Source organism: Triturus cristatus, chromosome 3_2 (genome assembly GCF_964204655.1).
Source record: "Triturus cristatus chromosome 3_2, aTriCri1.1, whole genome shotgun sequence".
Classification (NCBI taxonomy): domain Eukaryota; kingdom Metazoa; phylum Chordata; class Amphibia; order Caudata; family Salamandridae; genus Triturus; species Triturus cristatus.
Genome location: NC_140584.1, coordinates 1194176964 through 1194199026, shown reverse-complemented (window position 1 = coordinate 1194199026; position 22063 = coordinate 1194176964). Strand labels below are relative to the sequence as shown.

The 22063-nt window shown below is 52.2% G+C and overlaps 1 protein-coding gene across 3 annotated transcripts in view; it reads left to right on the top strand.

The window, feature by feature from the left end:
- The window catches only part of SPEG (striated muscle enriched protein kinase), a 1671639-nt gene that overhangs the window by 286121 nt on the left and 1363455 nt on the right, over nucleotides 1-22063 (top strand). Inside the window, exon 1 of one of the 3 annotated variants that reach the window (XM_085650108.1) lies at nucleotides 5934-6041. The exons of the other annotated variants lie outside the window; for them this stretch is intronic. Coding sequence (XP_085506234.1) covers nucleotides 6009-6041 — 33 coding nt within the window. The 5' untranslated portion in view covers nucleotides 5934-6008. Of the gene's footprint in view, nucleotides 1-5933; nucleotides 6042-22063 lie in introns of those variants that run through there. 3 annotated transcript variants of the gene reach the window in all.

Genomic DNA, 22063 nt, shown 5'->3' with positions numbered 1-22063 from the left:
CTGGTACTGTCATGCTGACTGGGCAAGTGCACCCACTTGCCAGTCCCTAAACCTTCCCTTTCCTTCATATCAGACACCCCTATGGTAGGCCCAAGGGCAGCGTGCATTGTTAGTATAAGGTAGGACATGCCCTGGTGTGTGTGGTATGTTCCAATAGTGAATTACAGCCATTTTCGTTTTTCACTATTGCAAGGCTACCTGTTCTCCATAGGCCAGAATGGGCAGTTTGGTTATTTTATAATCCTAACTGACTCAGAGAACATGGTAGAAATTCGAATTTAGTATGCCTGAACTCAGGATGATAAAATACATCTTTTAGTAAAGTTGGTTTTAACATTCTGTGTTTGAAAATGCCACTTTTAGAAAGTAGGCATTTTCTTGTCTAACCATTCAAACCTGCCTCTGCTAGGCTGTGTATTCCTTTGTCTGGTTTCTGTGAGTGACAGGGCTGGGGAATTCCAGGAGACAGGGTGAGGTGCCCCAGTGGTGAATAGAGAGATCTGCATCTAGATGGGTGGGAGGAGTTGCACCTGGGACCTGAATAGGGCTGTGCCTTCCCTCCACAATGCTGGCTCCACCTCCTGGGGAGCGGCTGATGTCTCCGCCCTGCACAGTGAATGAAGAGAAGGAATCCTGTCAACAAAGTGCTCCAGGGCTGTACTTGCCTTCCACAATGCTGGCTCCACCTCCTGTGGGGCGTCTAATGTTTCTGCTCTGCACTGTGAAAGGAAAGGAGAAGTCTGGTAAACAGAGTGCTCAGGAACTGGTTTTTACTGGGCAAATGCCCCTCTGCCCTCAGAGGACAAAGGATTTTGGGGTATAAGTATTGGGACCCTGATCCCAAGAATTTAGATCACTTTGGGAAAACAAGAAGAACCTCTGCTGAGGGAGGAACCAGAAGAAGCTGAGGAGGAAACTATCCCTGAACCTGGGGGATTGGCCTGCAGTGGTTGCCTTACTGCCAAAGAGAGGAGAAAGGAACTTTGTGTGTACTTTTGCTCAACTTGTGAAGGATCTCCAAGGGCTTGGAAAAGAGCTTGCCTCCTGCTGAAGTCTCAGGAACAACAGACTTCACCCCCCAGCTCCCCCAAGTTCTTTGGAAGTACCTGCTGCTGTTGTTGGGCCTTCTGAGGGACTGCGTGTCACAAGGAGCTGGAAGCGCGACTCAAGAAGGAGAAGCGTGCCGCCGTCGGAGCTGTTGTCGTCGCATCTCGTAAAGTGTGTCGCCGCTGCAGCATCGCATCGAGCGGAAGCGTCTCGCATCATCCACGAAGTGTCTCGCAATGCTGAAGAAGCGTGTCGCCATCGCAGCCATCGTAGCTGATGCAGTGCACCGCATCAAGAGAAGAGTCTTGCATCAAGGAAGAAGCGTGTCGCCATCGCAGCCATCGTAGTTGTCGCATTGCACCGCATCAAGAAAAGTGCCTTGCATCCACGCAGAAGCGTGCCGCCATCGGAGCTACTGTCATCGCATCGCGTAAAGGGGTGTCGCCGCTGCAACATCGCATCGAGCGGAAGCGTCTCGCAAACGTCGGAGAAGAGTGCCGCTGCCAAGGCCGCTGTCGTCGCATCGCGTAAAGGGTGTCGCCGCTGCAGCTGAAGCATCGAGTCGAGTCTTCTCGCAACATCGGAGAAGCGTACCGCATCTGGAAGATCTTCACGTCTTTTATTTCTTTGCACCAAAAACTTCATCGCATCAACATCGTTGCAACACTTTCGTTGCCCTGCATGTCGCATCTAAAAGGTACATTGACTTAAAGTGTCGCATTTAAGAACTAAAGAGAACTAAGCAAAATTCTACCATCTAAAGTAACAGTATTGTGTGTTTTTGTTGTTTAATGGTCTTGTGGTAAATCTATATAAAGGATACTTATTTTTTATATAAAACCTGTGTGGTGTCCATCTGTAGTGTTGTCACTTGATTACTGTATGTGTTCACAAATGCTTTACACACTGCCTCTGAGATAAGCCTGTCTGCTCATGCCAAGCTACCAAAGGGGTGAGCAGGGATTATTTCAGGAGTGTACCCCCTTACCCTGACTGGAGGAGAGGGTCCCTATTTGTCACAAGTACCTACCTGTGCCAACTAGAGACCCCCAAGTCTAACAATGCCTTCATGTGTAGTTAAAACTCAAGTTTGTGTTGTGTGTTGTGTGGTATGCTGAAACATTAAAGTTGGATTAATGGTCATATTTGCTGGAGCAGAACCATTTGAAACAAGGTGCACTTTTTAAAATCCCATATATTCACTTTTGATTAACTAGTTAGCATGTATCACTCGTTAAAAGAGAATTCAGGAGCTACGGGGCTCGAGGGTACATAATAATGACGACACAATATTCCTCACGCCACTATTAGATTTGCAGTCTGACATTACTGACAACACTGTCACCCCCCTTAAGAATAGTGTTGTCGCAGCTCTGACAGCACCTCGCAGACTAGCAGGCACACTAGCAACACTAGTACCCCTCACAAACTAGCAGCCACACTCTGATGACAGGACTTTCGCGGCACTCACCATCTTTCTAATGAGTATCTCATGAATGGAAGCATTCAAGCACTTTCAGTAATAACTTATAAGCCCGACCTATTGTTTTTACGGTGGTTTTCCAAATTCAAGGGAAGTAACGAAGCCTTGCATACACACAGGAGTGGTGCCATGTCGCTTATCACTTACATGTGTGTAAACAGGACCAGGAACAAACCTCTGTCTTACTATAGATCTGTGGCAGCAGTTTCTAGTTTCCCAAAATAAAGGTGTGTGGTGCATAGTCTTTCTTAAAGATGGAATGAAAATGCTGGCCGTTTGTCCCATGGATCTACTATTGAATCTTTTGGATCCTTTTATGTGTCACCGCTTGCAAAGCAAACGTCATTTTCATGACACTCTTCTAGGGCACTGCTTTGCTCTGTGAAGCCACCAGGCTGCTTTATTGGGGGGGGGGGGGAGGGGTAGGGGGAGGTAGGTTCTTTTTGTAAGACAGTTAGGAGCAAAACTCGTTCAGCTGACCCAGCTGTTACCAAACACGCCACAGTAAAAGACAAACACATGTTTTGACTTTGCCAATGTTTGTTAAACCCCCCCCAGGCCAGACGGAGTAGGCGGTATTTTAGACTTATTTAATGTGCTCAATGATGGCCCTATTATCTGCGTACCTTGCTGACCAGCTTTCCCCCTCCCCCACTCCCAGGGATGAGTTGTTCCTCCCATTCTGCTCCCTCCGTCTCTCCTCGGTATGATCTGGTTCTCATTGTTCCTTCCTTCACTCCTACTTTGTCGCTCACTGAGCTGAGCCCCCTCCTCGCATGTTCCCTCTTCACTCTGCTTTGCCCTCCCACTCTCCCTTCTGCATCACTCGCTCGAGCTCTCTTCTCTTTAATACTCTGTCATTTCTCCACTCGTCTGCCCCCCACATGTACATTCTCTCTTTTATTTTAAACCCATCTCTCTCTCGCCCGCTCTCAGTCATGTTCTTTCAGCCTCCACCTCCCCTCAGTGAAGGGAATTCTTGTACCTCCTCCCCTCTCAGTGATGGTTTGTCCAACTCCTGTGCTGATGGTCCTGTACTCTGCTACCCCCTCCCCCGCACTCCCTGGTGGTTTGCCCATCTTCTTCCCAAAACCACCAGGATAAGGTGGCCCAGATTGGAGGAAGATCATTCTCGCACTTGGTATCAAAATTCTGGAACTCCATGCCTGAAAAACTAAGGCTTCTCACAGACGAGCCGAGCTTTAGGAAAAAACTGAAGACATGGTTGTTTCCGGGATGATTCAATGTTCACCCCTTCACTGATGGTCGGGTTCTCTGGTGCCACCTCCCGCTCAGTGATGGGTTGCCCAACCCCTTCACTGATTGTCAGGCACTCTGGTACCTCCTTCTCTCTCAGTGGTGGTTTGCTTAACTCCTTCACTTATGGTTCGGCACTCTGGTACCACTTCCCCTCTCACTGATGGTTTGCCCAACCCCTTCACGGATGGTCAGGCACTCTGGTACCTCCTTCCCTCTCAGTGGTGGTTTGCTTAACTCCTTCACTTATGGTTCGGCACTCTGGTACCACTTCCCCTCTCACTGATGGTTTGCTCAACCCCTTCACGGATGGTCAGGCACTCTGGTACCTCCTTCCCTCTCAGTGGTGGTTTGCCCAACCCCTTCACTGATGGTCGGGTTCTCTGGTGCCTCCTTCCCTCTCAGTGGTGGTTTGCCCAATCCCTTCACTGACGGTCAGGCACTCTGGTGCCACCTCCCGCTCAGTGATGGGTTGCTCAACCCCTTCACTGATTGCCAGGTACTCTGGTACCTTCTTCGCTCTCACTGATGGTTTGCCCAACCCCTTCACTGATGGTCGGGTTCTCTGGTGCCTCCTTCCCTCTCAGTGGTGGTTTGCCCAATCCCTTCACTGACGGTCAGGCACTCTGGTGCCACCTCCCGCTCAGAGATGGGTTGCTCAACCCCTTCACTGATTGTCAGGTACTCTGGTACCTCCTTCCCTCTCAGTGGTGGTTTGCTTAACTCCTTCACTGATGGTTCGGTACTCTGGTACCACCTCCCCTCTCAGTGGTGGTTCGCCCAATCTCTTCACTGACGGTCAGGCACTCTGGTGCCACCTCCCGCTCAGTGATGGTTTGCCCAACCCCTTCACTGATGGTATGGGTTCTCTGGTGCCTCCTTCCCTCACAGTGATGGTTTGCCCAACCCCTTCACTGACGGTCGGGTTCTCTGGTGCCTCCTTCCCTCTCAGGGGTGGTTTGCCCAACCCTTTCACTGAAAGTCGGGTTCTCTGGGGTTCTCTGATACCTCCTACCCCCGTCTCAGCAGTGCCCGAGGTCAGTATGTGGGGTGGTTTTTTAATGTTTTGGGGCTGTTTTATGGCCCGGTGGGTGATTGTTATTGTTGATTTCCCTGCTCTTACCACAGCCACAAATCCATGCGGTCTTCCATACCCTGCAAAATACAGCGTCTTAACAAGCTGAAAACGGCCCCAATTTGCAAATGCGAGCCTCTTTTCTAGCTGTCTGAATCGCTAATTGGGCCACTTTTATTTTTGTACCAAGGGCTGTTTTTTGTCCTAGACAGAACCTGTTGGTACTCCCGACCCCCTCCCTCGTCCCGGTTAGAAATGACCTTCACTTGCCCGGAAGTTGCCCCGCTCTCACGCCCCTGCCCCCCTCCCCAGCTGCTCTCTCAGGGGTCTGCGTTCACCGTCGCACACCACCTCTCGTGTGTGGGTGCTCTCCGTTTCCTCTCTAGCGCTCTCGGCACCCCGCTTCCCTCTCAGGGACGATCTTTTCCTCTCCTCTTCTGGCGCTTGGACATCCTCTCCCTCCCCCCGACCACCCGCTGCGTCCAGTGCCCTGCCCGTCATGTCCCCACTTTTCTCGCGATGACCGTCTTGTCGTGACTTCCTTCGCTCGTGCTGTGGACATCTCCTTTCTCCTCCGATAGATAGATGCTCTGACCCCTCCCCCTCACCGCTACCCCCTCCCCCTCCTCCTTCTCACAGATGCTGTGGTCCTCCCCTCCCAATCTCTCGTATGCTCTGAATCTCCCTCCGTAAGTGATGCCCGGCCCTTCTCTCCTCCCTCGCCATCTCGCACAACCTGCCTCTCCATCCCAGCGCCCCTCTGTGTCTTGCTGCTGAGCGTGCCCCCGAGGCCCAGATCCCGCCCTTGTCCCCCCTTGCTGCACACCTCGGGTTTCTCTTTGATGTCATTGTGTGGCAGCGGAAGGGGTCCCAGCAGCACTCTTCAGCGGCGGAGCTGCCCTGCTCCTGGTGAGGAGGCGCTCCCCCATCCCCGGAAGCGGCCTTACTCTCTTCAGGGAGCGGCAGATGTGCTGATCCTGCCATTGTCTCTCACCTCAGGGGGGCCTTCAGCCCCTGCCACCCTGACTGCCTCTGTTCTCCCCACCCACTGGTCCTCCCGCCGCGGTGGCGTGGGGCCGGGTGCCCCCGGTGTCTGGAGCCGGAGGTGAGGCGGGTCCGGTGCCCACCGCCGGGAGCCCCACCACCATGAAGAAAATCTGGGTGAAGAAGCGCTTTCAGGTAAGGGGCGATGCTAGAGGACGAGGGAACATCATATTTACATGCCTACCACTTGGGAAGTCCATATACTCCACAGAGCCTGCCTGCACAGGGTATCTATCCACCTATCACGAGGGAAGTTCCCCTACCGGCCCCCAGGACAGGCACCTTATTACCGCAAGGAGGGGGGGGGGGGGAACAAGTAGCTGCCAGCTACCAAGAAGGGCACTGACCCGTCACAGGGAGGCCACGATATCTACCACTAGGGAAAGTATCTAGGGCACCAAACTACAACCCTTGCAGGCCACCTCACGCCTACAGAGTCCCACTGTGTTAAACACCTGCCTCCCTCAAAGGAGGGGCACACACATACCATCATGAAATGCCACATACTGATAACAGCCTGCCACTATCTTCATCACTAAAATGTCACCAAGAAATGTATAGAAATATCACCCTGGGAAGGATTCCTCCCTGACATCAGTGGCAGGAACCTGTCTACCACACATAGCCCTGATATCCAACCCTAGGGAAGGAAGGCACGTGCCACAAATACCATAATGAAATGCCACAGACTGATCACTAAAATGTCACCAAGAAACACATCTACATGACACCTTGGAAGGGTTCCTCCCTGACATCATGTCTACCAAAACATAGCTCTGATATCCAGCACTAGGGAAGGAAGGTACCTGCCACAAATACCATCATGAAATGCCACAGACTGATCACTAAAATGTCACCAAGAAACACATCTACATGCCACCTTGGAAGGGTTCCTCCCTGACATCATGTCTACCACAACATAGCCCTGATATCCAGCACTAGGGAAGGAAGGTACCTGTCACAAATACCATCATGAAATTCCACAGACTGATCACTAAAATGTCATCAAGAAACACATCTACATGCCACCTTGGAAGGGTTCCTCCCTGACATCAGTGGAGGGAACATGTCTACCACCGCATAGCTCTGATATCCAGCATTAGGGAAGGAAGGCACCTGCCACAAATACCATCATGAAATTCCACAGACTGATCACTAAAATGTCACCAAGAAACACATCTACATGCCACCTTGGAAGGGTTCCTCCCTGACATCATGTCTACCACAACATAGCCCTGATATCCAGCACTAGGGAAGGAAGGTACCTGGCACAAATACGACCATGAAATGCCACAGACTGATCACTAAAATGTCACCAAGAAACACATCTACATGCCACCTTGGAAGGGTTCCTCCCTGACATCAGTGGAGGGAACATGTCTACCACCGCATAGCTCTGATATCCAGCATTAGGGAAGGAAGGCACCTGCCACAAATACCATCATGAAATTCCACAGACATTACTAAAATGTCACCAAGAAACACATCTAAATACCTCCTTGGAAGAGTTCCTCCCTGACATCATTGGAAGGAACATGTCTACCACAGCATAGCTCTGATATCCAGCATTTGGGGAGGCAGTTACCTGCCTCAAAGGAAGAGCGTCTCCTACGTCCACAGCCTGTCCATGATATATTTAATTGGGAAGACATCTACTATGCCATGGTATACCATGGGTAGTATATATCCCTACCACCAGAGAAGGATACCTACTTACCACCACAAGCCGAACTACCGTCCTTAACTGCCCACTGTCCCTCTTGGGACCTTATCAACATGCCAGAAGAGAAGGGCCATTATGGAAGGTCACGCACCTACCACAACCTGCCCACTTCATCTTATACTGTGGAAGGGCACCTCCCTGCCACTATGAAAGGTAATGCACCTACCACAACCTGCCCACTGCATCTTACACTGGGGAATAGCACCTCCCTGCCACTATGAAAGGTCACATATCTACTACAACCTGTCCGCTGCATCTTACATTGGGGAAGGGCACCTCCCTGCCACTATGAAAGGTCACACACCTACCACAACCTGCCCACTTCATCTTACACTGTGGAAGAGCACCTCCATGCCACTATGAAAGGTCACGCACCTACCACAACCTGCCCACTTTATCTTACATTGTGGAAGGGCACCTCCCTGCCACTATGAAAGGTCATGCACCTACCACAACCTGCCCACTTCATCTTACACTGTGGAAGAGCACCTCCCTGCCACTATGAAAGGTCACGCACCTACCACAACCTGCCCACTTTATCTTACACTGTGGAAGGGCACCTCCCTGCCACTATGGAAGGTCACGCACCTACCACAACCTGTCCACTGCATCTTACACTGGGGAAGGACACCTCCCTGCCACTATGGAAGGTCACGCACCTACCACAACCTGCCCACTGCATCTTACACTGGGGAAGGGCACCTTCCTGCCACTATGGAAGGTCACACACCTACCACAACCTGCCCACTGCATCTTCTACTGAGGAAGGGCACCTCCCTGCCACTATGGAAGGTCACACACCTACCTCAGCCTGCCCACTGCATCTTCTACTGGGGAAGGGCACCTCCCTGCCATCAATGCCCTTCTGCTCCCAGAGAAAATACAAGGAGATGATGGACGGAGCGCTGACATTTTTCAGACACTCACCCCCCAGTCACAGATCTGGGTTGAATCCATCATCGTTATTTAGCTCACTTTGCCACCCCAGTTCAGACCCAGCCATGTGCAAATCAGTCTTGACCCTGTTCCACATGGGAACAGTCTAGCCCGATTTACCAAGCCAGGTCTTCCCTGGACCGGAGACAAGCATCCTGGGACTGGTTTCAGGGTAACACCCCTCATCAGCCAGGCAAGTTCGAATCTAGTGGTAAAGTGAGCAAGGGACTCACATCTGGGCATATCTTGGCAACTTAGGGCGAACAAAGCAAATACAAGGAGATGATGGATGGAGTGCTGAAACTTTTCAGACACTCACCCTCAGTCACAGATATGGGTTGAATCCATCATCGTTCTTTAGCTCACTTCGTCACCCCAGTTCAGACCCAGCCATATGCAAATCAGTCTTGACCCTGTGCCTCATGGGGACTGTGAGAAGTTGGCCTGATATTTGCTGTCCACTCGTTATAGTGGGCACTCTGTATCAGTCCAAACAACCCCTTATGGTGAATAGGTCAAAGACAACCTTTATTGAAAGCTATCCTAGTGGTAGCTATGGAGATCAGCCTTCAGGCTAAGTCTTGAAGGAATGTAAAGCAGTTTGTTTTACCGGTCTATAATCTCTTAAATGATCAAATGAAAGGACAACCACACCAGGTATATATTTAAAATATATGTATTTAAGATAAAACACACCCCTCTTGTCTCTTTATGAAGCTGGAGTTTGAAGTACTTAATTTACAAGTTAGCAATCAACAGTAATATCACAAATACACTTTTGGGCCCTAGGGGCGTACCAAACCATATACCAATAAAGTGGTATAAGAAACACAACTGAACTAGACACAAGGCCTAGAGCCTGTAGAATCGCTGGGACCCCAAGGAACCACCCAAGGTAGTGACACAGGGGACCCACGGGGGCCGTGTGCAGTGTGTGAACACAGCCGCGGGTTCCCGTTAGCTTCTATGGGCAATGTCGCGGTTGGAAATTTAAAGATTAGGGACACTTAGAAATGAGTCAGGACCAAACCCTTTTGGACTTAGGAGGTTCTAGGGCTAGCACCCACGGGAGCACCGGAGCACTCGTGTTACCTCACCCAGGGAAGCCGGGTGCATAGGTGTCTTTTGGAGTCCGGTCGCATCGTCGATTTCAATGGCAGCTGGCGAAGAAGTGCTGCTGCCATGAAGAGGAGAAGTGTCCGAAGCGATCCAAGCCTGGATCTAGGATGGAAGGAACCTGAAAGCAGAGGGGACAGAGACTGGGTCACTTACCAGTGACCACGGGCAGGATGGACCAATGCCTCCAGATGTCGGGTGCTTCAGGTGAGTTGACGGGTGTCTTGACTCTTCAGCCACGAGGTCCAGGAGGCGTCGATGATGACAAGGAGCTGGATTCGAGCTGTCCCACGAAGTCTGTCGAGTGCTGCAGTGTCGACGACCAGATTGGACCCAACAAGCCTTGGCAACAGTAAGTCACTTGGAATCAGAGAAAGGACTGCGGTTCAGACCAGCAAGGTCTGGGGGACTCACCCAGTGAGAGTAAGTCGGGGCACATCTGGAGCAACCAGGAAAGCCCAATCAGAAGAGGAGTTGCCTTACCTACTAGCCAACGGGCTAGCGATCGCGAAGGAGCCTCGAGCGGTCGCACTGGAAACTGGCCCACGGGTCACTTGTGGAGTGGAGGCCAGAATTCTTTGGTGCAGGTGGTGCTCAAGGCTGGGGCTACTCGGAGCCCAAAGCACAACTTCGAGGAAGACCAGGAAGGTGTTGGAGCAGCAAATGTTCACGGTGTCCAGGGGTCACGGTTCCACGTCACCCACGATAACCACGGGCCTCAGCTTTGCTGTGGACTCAGGGTAGCCTCGGGGAAGTCTGGAAATCCACCTCTGGTGATGCAGAGACTTTGGCGTCCGGCGGGAGCTTCAGCGATGCAGACCAGTCAGTTGCTTCTTTGGTGCCTGCCAAGCAGGGGAGTCACTCCTTGACCCCAAGGGAGATTTCTTCAGTCTTCTAAGCAAAGTAGAACGTCGAAGGTCCAGAATATATATTGCAGAGTTTCTTCCAGGGTAATCTAAAGTCGCAAGGACTGGGTTCCCAAACTTATACAAAGTTTGGGGGTTGGACATACTCTAGAGACCCACCTATGGGAGGGTTTGGAAAGAGGGGTGGTTACACCCATTTCCTTTGTCTAGTTTCATGCCAGAGCAGGGGCAGGTAGCCCCTGCAACCGGTTTGAACTGGACTATGCACAGGGACACCAAGAGAGTGCTCCTGCCCAGCCCCAATACACATCTGCCTGTCTGGGGACTTGGTTACACCTCCCTGGGACAGGAAACCTATTGTCCAGGCCTCCCCTGCCAGAGTTTCGGTCAGCTGCAGGAGGCCAGACCCGTGTCTGTGGCAGAGGCATCCATTTTGTGAGGCCAGGGCTGTAGAAAGTCCTACCGGGTTAGACCAGTGTGAACATGTCTCTCCCTCTAGAAGGGTGGAATGATACCCCTGCCGCCAGAACTGGCGGGGGGTAGTATTCCAAAGCGTTTGACACCAAACACGACATGTTTCCGTGCAGCCATCCCAAAGTTAGCATTTACCGCGAGGTTATAATGCACTTAAGAGTATATGGTCAGGCTGCACCACAAACAGCATCAGAGGAGGTACTCCGAATGCTGCAGAGGGGCTCTGCTAATGCAGGGGCAGCCTCTCACATGAAAACCAAGCACTCTGCCTTCAGGATTGTTAAGGCTTGCCATAGGAGGGACTTATAGGTTTTATATGTGTGTGTAATGGTAGTGATATAGGTAGCCTATACCACTGTAAGGGGTGCAAGCACCACCTTACTCAGGCTGCAGTAGCAGACTTGTGGAGTCATTTTGGAGTGCTTCCCAGGGGTGGCATAATACATGCTTCAGCCCCTGGTAGGCCTCTGAGGTACCTATGCCCTAGGTACATAGTATACCATATACTAAGGGCTTATAAGGCACTCCAGAATCCAATTGGAAATGTACCTAATGTACATGGAAACCATTTTAGAGAGGAAGCAGCTAGGCTGGGGTCCTGATTAGCAGGGCCACAGCCAGACTAAGGTCGAAAAACAGTGAAACACCAGCAAAAGGTGGGGGTACTCATGTGAAGCAGATCCTACTCTCCTACAGGGACTGTCCATCCCGAACTGCCAAGCCAGGTCTACCCTGGACCAGAGACAAGCATCCTGGGACCGGTTTTGGGGTAACACCCCTCATCAGCCAGGCTAGCTTGAATCCAGTGGAAAAGTGAGCAAGGGACCCACGTCTGGGCATACCTGCCAACTTAGGGCGAACAAAGCAAACACAAGGAGATGATGGACAGAGCGCTGAACATTTTCAGACACTCACCCCCAGTCACAGATCTGGGTTGAATCCATCATTGTTCTTTAGCTCACTTCGCCACCCCAGTTCAGACCCAGCCACATGCAAATCAGTCTTGACCCTGTGCCTCATGGGAACAGTCCTGCCCGAACTGCCACGCAAGGTCTTCCCTGGACCATAGACAAGCATCCTGGGACCGGTTTCTGGGTAACACCCCTCATCAGCCAGGCTAGCTTGAATCCAGTGGCAAAGTGAGCAAGGGACCCACATCTGGGCATACCCTGCCAACTTAGGGTGAACAAAGCAAACACAAGGAGATGATGGATGGAGCGCTGACTTTTCCCATGAGGTTACATGTTACGACTCCTATGTTATGGCTGAGAATCTGCTTGAATAGAGTAGCGTTGAAAAATCGGATACAGTACAAAGTTCTCAATCACAGGCCATAGAATGTACTAGGCCGAATTTATAGGCAGATGCAGAAATTCTAATGTTCATACACAGAGACTGCAAGATCAGACACAGGGCAGTAGCTGTAGTGAGATACAAGGAGCTGTTTTCCGAGAGGGAAAGAGGCCTTGGAAAGGCTGATAAACAACATGCGTGGCACGAGTTGATATTGTCATTTTATAACGCAATAAGAGAGGGATCGCCACCATAAGCAGCCTCCCCAGTGTTGGGAATGTAGGATGCATGTTTAGTGCAGGTACCACCCTCCTTCAGGAGGTTAGCAACATCAAAAAATGACAAATAACTAGCTCTTCTCAGGAGGATTAATAGAAGAAGCAAAACCGTCTGTACTCACACTGAAAATGAAGAAGGGTCGTTCCTGACATTTGCAAACATTTCACAACGAAATGCACATTTTTGTGTTCAGGATAAATACGATAATTTATCGAATAAAATCCTATTTTCATGAAAATTTTATTTTAATCCTAAAGATTTTCATTTTAGTAAATACATTTTTGGTCCACAAACAGGTCACGATGTTCCCCCAGTACTCATGCATACGTCTGTCACATACGGTGAGATTCTTCTGTTCATGCTTATTTATCACGACTGAGCGAGTGGATGCTTTGAGGCCTGGGAACTGATGGGGCATATCATACTAGAGATGTCAGAACGTGTCCAAGAATGCCCACGACAGCCACTATTCCGCCTGGCATAGCCAGAATGTAATGAAGTGTGCCCACATTATGGCAAGTATGGGCAACCTTGTTTCAGGGTTGAAACACTGTTAGAATATGTAAAGGATGGGGCACACACGTGCACACTCACACACTGACTCTTCTCTTCATCCCCCCTCAACTCACACACACACCTTTTCTCTTCTCTTCTCTTCTCTTCTCTTCTCTTCTCTTCTCTTCTCTTCTCTTCTCTTCTCTTCTCTTCTCTTCTCTCTTTTCTTCTCCACTTTCCTGTCCCTCCTCCCTCCTCCCTTCTCCCTTCTCCCCTCCAATCTCCCTCTCCCTTCCCTTCCCCCTCCCTTCCCTTCCCTCTTCCCCTTCCCTTCCACTCCCTTCCCTTGTCCTCTCCCCTACCCTCAGCTCCTCTCCCCTCGCCTCCCTTCCCATCCCCTCTTCTCCCTTCACCTCCCTTCCCATCCCCCCTCCCTTCTCCCCTCCCCTCCCTTCCCCTCTCCTCTCCCTTTTCCTCTCTTCCCCTACCTTCCCTTCCCTTCTCCCATCCCCTCCCTTCCCTTCCATTCGACCCTCCCCTCCCCTCTCCCCTTCCCTCCCTTTCTTGCCCTTCCCCTCCCCCCACCCCTCCCTTCCCTTCCCCTCCTTTCCCATCTCCCCTTCCTTCTCCCCTCCCCTCTCCCCTTTCCTCGCCTCCCTTCCCTTCCCTTCTCCCCTCCCCTCTCCCCTTCCCTCCCTTTCCTTCCCTACCATCCTACCCTCTCCCCTCCGTTTCCTTCCCTTCTCCCCTCCCAGCCCCCTCTTCTCCCTTCCCCTTGCTTCCCTTCCCTTCTCCCCTCCCTTCTCCCTTCCCCTCTCCCCAAATCTCCCATCCCCTCCACTCCTCTCCATCTCCCCTCCCTTTTCCCCTCCCTTCTCCCCTCCCTTTCCTTCCCCTCCCCTCTTCTCCCCCTCCCTTCTCCCCTCCCCTCTCCCCTTTCCTCCCCTTCTCCCCTCCCCTCCCCATCTCCCTTCCCCTCTTCCCTTGCCTCCATTTCCTTCCCTACCCTTCTCCCCTCTCCCCTCCCCTCCCTTCCCTACCTTTCCTTCCCTTCCCTTCCCTTGTCCCCTCTCTCTTCCCTTCCCTTCTCCCCTCCCTTTCCTTCCACTCCCCTCTTCTCCCCCTCCCTTCTCCCCTCCCCTCTCCCCTTTCCTCCCCTTCTCCCCTCCCCATCTCCCTTCCCCTCTTCCCTTCCCTCCCTTTCCTTCCCTACCCTTCTCCCCTCTCACCTCCCTTCCCTTCTCCCCTCCCGTTCCCGCCTCTTCTCCCTTCCCCTTGCTTCCCTTCTCCCCACCCTTCCCCTCTCCTCTCCTCCCCCATCCTCTCCTCTCCCCCTCCCGTCCCCTTCTTCCCTCCCCTCCCTTCTCACCTCTACTCTCCCTTCCCTTCTCCCCTCCCTTCCCTCCCCCCTCCTTTTCCTTCCCTTCTCCCCTCCCCCCACCCCTCTCCCTCTCCCTTCCCTTCTCCCCTCCCTTTCCTTTCCCTCCCTCCCTTCTCCCCCCTCCCCTCCCTTCCCTTCTCCCCTCTCCTCTTCCTAGGCCTGGTGACACTGCTGACCTTTCTCCGGTTCTTCCTCTGGCTCCGCTGACATGCAGGATCAGGACCACAGTAGGGACAAATGGAAAGTGTAATTGAATGACAGCTTCGCCTGCCCGGCCTACTTCTTTGTCTCTTCTGAAATCGTCAGAGAAATGGGTATCGCGAGAGGTATTTACCACCAGGGAAGGCACGTAAGTGGCACAAGAGAAGGGCAACTACCTACCACCAGCGAAGGCTTCTATCCACAGCCTGTCCACAGTATCGTTTCCCTGCAAAACCTCTGCTAGCGACTTGCAGTCGAGCACACTGAAGAGAGGTCCCCGACGACTGCTTGGAGGGACAGCTAGGAAGAAGTTTGGCTGCACCCTGCCTCCACGGGTACTGGCACTGTGTCATGGGAACATCACTGGGACTGACACTGGAGTTGTGGGGCTGCACCCTGCCTCCACGGGTGCTGGCACAGTGTCACGGGCACATCGCTGGGACTGACACTGGAGTTGTGTGGCTGCACCCTGCCTCCACGGGTGCTGGCACTGTGTCACGGGGACATCGCTGGGACTGACACTGGAGTTGTGTGGCTGCACCCTGCCTCCACGGGTGCTGACGCCGTGTCACGGGGACATCGCTGGGACTGACACTGGAGTGGTGGGGCTGCACCCTGCCTCCACGGGTGCTGGCGCCGTGTCATGGGGACATCGCTGGGACTGACACTGGAGTGGTGGGGGCTGCACCCTGCCTCCACGGGTGCTGGCGCCGTGTCATGGGGACATCGCTGGGACTGACACTGGAGTGGTGGGGCTGCACCCTGCCTCCACGGGTGCTGGCGCTGTGTCACGGGGACATGACTGGGACTGACACTGGAGTGGTGGGGCTGCACCCTGCCTCCACGGGTGCTGGCGCTGTGTCACGGGGACATGACTGGGACTGACACTGGAGTGGTGGGGCTGCACCCTGCCTCCACGGGTGCTGGCGCTGTGTCACGGGGACATCACTGGGACTGACACTGGAGTGGTGGGCCTGCACCCTGCCTCCACGGGTGCTGGCGCTGTGTCACGGGGACATCACTGGGTCTGACACTGGAGTGGTGGGGCTGCACCCTGCCTCCACGGGTGCTGGCGCTGTGTCACGGGGACATCACTGGGTCTGACACTGGAGTGGTGGGGCTGCACCCTGCCTCCACGGGTGCTGGCGCTGTGTCACGGGGACATCACTGGGTCTGACACTGGAGTGGTGGGGCTGCACCCTGCCTCCACGGGTGCTGGCTCTGTGTCACGGGGACATCACTGGGTCTGACACTGGAGTGGTGGGGCTGCACCCTGCCTCCACGGGTGCTGGCGCTGTGTCACGGGGACATCACTGGGTCTGACACTGGAGTGGTGGGGCTGCACCCTGCCTCCACGGGTGCTGGCGCTGTGTCACGGGGACATCACTGGGACTGACACTAGAGTGGTGGGGCTGCACCCTGCCTCCACGGGTGCTGGCGCTGTGTAACGGGGACATCACTGGGACTGACACTGGAGTGGTGGGGCTGCACCCTGCCTCCACGGGTGCTGGCGCTGTGTCACGGGGACATCACTGGGACTGACACTGGAGTGGTGGGGCTGCACCATGCCTCCACGGGTGCTGGCGCTGTGTCACGGGGACATCACTGGGACTGACACTGGAGTTGTGGGGCTGCACCCTGCCTCCACGGGTGCTGGCGCTGTGTCAAGGGGACATCACTGGGACTGACACTGGAGTTGTGGGGCTGCACCCTGCCTCCACGGGTGCTGGCGCTGTGTCACGGGGACATCACTGGGACTGACACTGGAGTTGTGGGGCTGCACCCTGCCTCCACGGGTGCTGGCGCTGTGTCACGGGGACATCACTGGGACTGACACCGGAGTTGTGGGGCTGCACCCTGCCTCCACGGGTGCTGGCGCTGTGTCACAGGGACATCACTGGGACTGACACCGGAGTTGTGGGGCTGCACCCTGCCTCCACGGGTGTTGGCGCTGTGTCGCGGGGACCTCACTGGGACTGACACCGGAGTTGTGGGGCTGCACCCTGCCTCCACAGGTGCTGGCGCTGTGTCGCGGGGACATCACTGGGACTGACACCGGAGTTGTGGGGCTGCACCCTGCCTCCACAGGTGCTTTCGCTGTGTCACGGGGACATCACTGGGACTGACACTGGAGTGGTGGGGCTGCACCCTGCCTCCACGGGTTCTGGCGCTGTGTCACGGGGACATCACTGGGACTGGCCCTGGAGTTGAGGGGCTGCACCCTGCCTCCACGGGTGCTGGCGCTGTGTCACGGGGACATCACTGGGACTGACACCGGAGTTGTGGGGCTGCACCCTGCCTCCACGGGTGCTGGCGCTGTGTCACGGGGACATCACTGGGACTGACACCGGAGTTGTGGGGCTGCACCCTGCCTCCACGGGTGTTGGCGCTGTGTCGCGGGGACATCACTGGGACTGACACCGGAGTTGTGGGGCTGCACCCTGCCTCCACAGGTGCTGGCGCTGTGTCACGGGGACATCACTGGGACTGACACTGGAGTGGTGGGGCTGCACCCTGCCTCCACGGGTTCTGGCGCTGTGTCACGGGGACATCACTGGGACTGACACTGGAGTTGTGTGGCTGCGAAGGACGAAGTTAGGCATGGCTAAATCATGTGTGAGAAAATGAATAATACTGTGCATGCTGTAGCAGTATTCTGTCGTTAAATTGACATTTATCACAAATTAATTCTCACTGACCAAAGGTTTCCTGCCATTCCTACCAGTTAAACACCTGAATACAGAAACCATCTGCGGGTATGTGACCAGTTAACATTTACAGAGGGTTTGTTACTTTTCAGCATCACTTGTGGTGCCTTTTATAGTAACTTCTGATCTCTTGGAGCTGGTAATATTAGTTTGGGTTTTACCAGATGGTCAATTATGTGGGGAATGCGGTAAATCTATAAAGTTTGATTTTGGAAAGTGACTTACAGCTTGATTGGGGAGGAAGTTATACTAGGTTACAAAAATTCTGGTAAATATAGAATGTTTAAATGCTCTGGGTACATTGTTTGGCCGCAGGCCACATCCTAGGGCTAGTCACTTGTTACTCGGGTTCTGGGCATAGATTGTGGCTGAAAGTCTCACCCGGGGGCATATTTGTGAGAATGTGGCGCAGCACAGCAAGACATCTCGCTGCGTCACAGGGAATGGGCAGGAATGCCCCATATTTAAAAGAATACAGCGCATTTCTGTCCTTGTCCCTGTGCTGGCACCATTTTGGCTGCCTAGCGCCAACGCAGGCACCCTTGCACTATGGTGCAAGTGCCTGGGTTGCATGCAGCACTGTTTTTGTGAAGGAAGGGGCACCCAAGGCCACGCAAGGTGGCCTTGGGTGGCTTCATAAATCTCCTTTTGAGTTGCGTCGTGGTGCAAGAGCGAAGCGACGGTGCTTGTAAATATGCCCCCCAGTTTTCAAGAATCTACTGAACATAGCTTCAGGTCCTCACTAAGGGCAGGTGTACTGATGGCTGGGCACGAGCTGTACCACGCCCTGTGTACAGAGGCAGCTAAGCACAACTGCAGACTCTGATGTGAGTACAATATGGCTACACAGGGTGGGGTAGAGAGGGAGAAGAGAGAATGGATGTATGGAAAGAGCGAGATTCCACGAGGAGACGGCGTGGGCAGCAGTTTTCAGCATATTTGCAAGGGCTGCTTTTGGTTTCCTAGTCCGGCCCTGATGACCAAAAATGTTTGGGTCAAATCTAGACAGGTCACCTCTGTATTATTGGCTACATCAGTGTTGATATGCTGTTTTCAAGGTATGTGAGAAACACAATAAAGTGCACAACTGCACAGGTGGCTAGTGCTTTAACTGGAAATGTAGAAGTACCGGTACTCACTATTTAGAGTACGTTTGCTCCTGAGGAGTGCAGGTACTCTCCCATTAAATGTACTACAGCAGTGCTGAGAACTGCAGGTACTCTTCCATTAAATGTATTGCAGCAGTGCTGAGAACTTCAGGTACTCTTCCATTAAATGTATTGCAGCAGTGCTGAGGAGTACAGGTACTCTCCCATTAAATGTACTACAGCAGTGCTGAGAACTGCAGGTACTCTTCCATTAAATGTATTGCAGCAGTGCTGAGAAGTGCAGGTACTCTCCCATTAAATGTATTGCAGCAGTGCTGAGAAGTGCAGGTACTCTCCATTAAATGTATTGCAGCAGTGCTGAGAAGTGCAGGTACTCTCCCATTAAATGTATTGCAGCAGTGCTGAGAAGTGCAGGTACTCTCCCATTAAATGTATTGCAGTAGGGCTGAGAAGTGCAGGTACTCTCCCATTAAATGTATTGCAGTAGGGTTGAGAAGTGCAGGTACTCTCCCATTAAATGTATTGTAGCAGTGCTGAGACGTGCCGCCACTCTCCCATTAAATGTATTGCTTCAGAACTAAGAAGTGCCGGTACTCTCTCTTTCATATAAAAGAAGTGCAGTTACTCGGGTTCTGGGCAGTACCTGCACATTTCAAAACAGGCTACCACTGCTTCAACAGCAGGCCGTATGTACCTTAGTAACATTCTTCACAGGGGCTGCGAGCAGTGGTCTGGCAGACATGGGGTCGGTGATGAAAGAGGCAGACAGAGACCTTTTAAGGCTTAGGCAAAGTGTAAATGTAGATGTGAAAACATTTTAAATTTGGACCAGTGTGTCTGTGCGCAGTCAGTGACCCGGACAAAGAGGGCATGAAAGAGCTGAAACTGGATCATGAATTCAAAGCTGTTCCTACCAGGGGCCCCCAAAATCCTTGAGATATTCCTCTGTAGACAACTCATTCAGAGATTGTTTCGGTGGCTTCCATTTCTCATCTTACTCCCGGGTGCTTTCCTTGATGTTCAAAGCGATGCAAATTCATGGGGATCAGGAGCCTGTGTTTTTGCATTGTGTGCAGCTCAGGGTGGTCCCCTTCTAGTGCTGTGCGTGCGTGCGCGCGCTTGTGTGCATGACGTGTGCGCATGCGTATGTTCACATCTGAAGTATGTGGGTCTGTCTGGGACATGCATGTTTATTTGCGTTTGTCCGATCTAGATGTGTGTGTGTATATAGCTGTGCATTTGTCTTTCGGGTGCGCCCGTCCGTGTGCGTCTGGAGTGTGCTTCTCCATAGCAACGGTCTCCTGCCTCCCCTTATGTCTTTTCCTAATTTGTCCTCCGGCTTACTCGCCCACTGTTCTTCATCCCTCTCACTGTGCTCGAGTTTCTCTTCCCACAGTATTTATTCTTCCTTTTCGTTATTCTTCCCTCTTTCTCGCCTCTTCTCCCTAGTTCTTCTCTTCCTCGTCACCACACTACAGCCTACCCTTTCCCCGTCCTCCCTTATCTCTGTAAGGTTATTGCTCGCTGTTACATGTCTTTCATGCTTGTATCCGCGGATCCACTGAAACGTTCCTCTGATTTGAGGGGCTCTTGCTTTGCTGTGGGAGTGGGTGTAGCCAGGTATGGTGTCCATCACTGCCCCAGTCGTTCATCTTCCTCTTAGAAGGCACCAAGGGCAATCCTCACCAGTACTGTTTTCACTTCCTCAGTACCCTTGATCACACCAATATTCCTTTCAATTAAGATTATTGTGTAATTTGTACTGCAGCTTTTCTTTCTATATCGTTGATGGCGTAAGGTGATGACCCATCTCCATGGTCTGGTCCTCAGTGTATTCTACTCCTCCATCATCTTCGAGCCTTCTCCTCAGTCCTGCTTCCCCATCTTCCTCTCAACCTCAGCCTGGTCCTTAACTAGCTCCAAAGTTACCTCATCAGCCATCTCATTGGCCTTCTCCTGCATCTGTTCCTTCGTTTGCACCTAAGTCTGTCCTCCGCATGCTCTTTAATGTGCTCCGCCAGCTATCAAAACACAAAATGAGGGCCAGAGGAGATTGAAAGATCAACAGTAGTTGACTGCCCAACATTAATAACAAAGCACAAACAAACACCTGGGTCTAGATAGAAGAAATGGAAAGAAGAGAGGAGTTGGTCAGTGTGCCTAACTGATTTGGGATATTCCTTTTAAAGGACAAATTCCCTCACCCACCAACGATGGCATGCTTCATCACAGGGAAACTCCTCGCACCATGATGCCTAGTCTCCAAGGTACGCAGCACATTTTATTCATGCGTCCCTGGGTCAACATTAAAACAAGCAAAACCAGATAGGTAAATGTATACCTGCTGGATCAACATGTTCTGCCTATGACTCTCCTCAGAGATGTCGCAGCATTCTTCAAGACTTATATAATTGGCGCTTCTGCTTATGTGTTCAGAGTGAAAAAATAATAAGTGCTATGATATGAAACCAGTGGTCCAAATATAAATCCAATTTAGGGATCTACTGGCTGCTTCCTGCTCACATCGGGAAAGGTGGCACCAAATTGCCTCAAGGTGCATTGGTTTGCAGTGCTGAGGAGATTTTCCCTGAGCCTCATGCCAGGGCCTTAGTCTCACGTCAGGGCCTGGCACCTTTCCTGACGTTAGCGGGAAGTTGCCAGTGGATCCCTACTGTGGATTTATATTTGGACCACTGGTTTTGTATTATATTATAGCACTTTTTTTCACTCTGAACACTTAAGCAGAAGCACCAATTATATAAGTCTTGAGGAATGCTGCAATACCTCTGAGGAGGGTTATAGACAGAAACTAATCAATCTGGGTTGGTAAAGCACAACTACTCACCCATGAGGGTCTCAAGGCACTGGGGGGAGTGGAGGGGTCACCCAAAAAGCCAGGTCTTGAGGTCCTTCCTGAACTGGGGCAATGTGGGAGATTGCCGGAGGTGGAGGTTAAGGGTGTTTCATGCTTTGGCTGCGAGGTAGAAGAAAGACTTTCCTCCCGTTCTAGTCTTGCTGAAACGTGGGACGGTGGCCAGTGAGAGCTAGGCTGATAGGAGGTGTCCTTTGAATGCATGGAAGGAGAGGCGGCTGTTTAGATATGCGGATCCAGTGTTGTAAAGTGCCTTGTATGCATGGGTGAGGAGTTTGAAGGTTATTTTTCTTTCAACTAGAAGCCAGTGGAGATTGCGGAGGTGTTGGGTGATGTGACTGCGACGGGGGACGTCGAGGATCAGTTGGGCTGCGTTGTTCTGGACAGTCTGGAGTTTGTGCAGGAGTTTCTTGTTGATTCCAGCATAGAGAGCGTTGCCGTAGTCCAGTCTGCTGCTGATGAGTGCGTGTGTGACAGGTTTTCTAGATTTGGTTGGGATTCATGGTGTTCAATCCAGTCGAGAGGTCCAGGAGGATGAGGGCTGCCGTTTCGCCTTACATATCGACCTACCTTTGTGTAGCTATCCAGTGGGTATAAATTTACCTATCTGGTTTAGCTTGTTTTAACCCTGACTCAGGGACGCATGAATAAAATGTGTTGCGTACCTTGGAGACAGTTTTAACTTTCACCCTATCACTCACGCT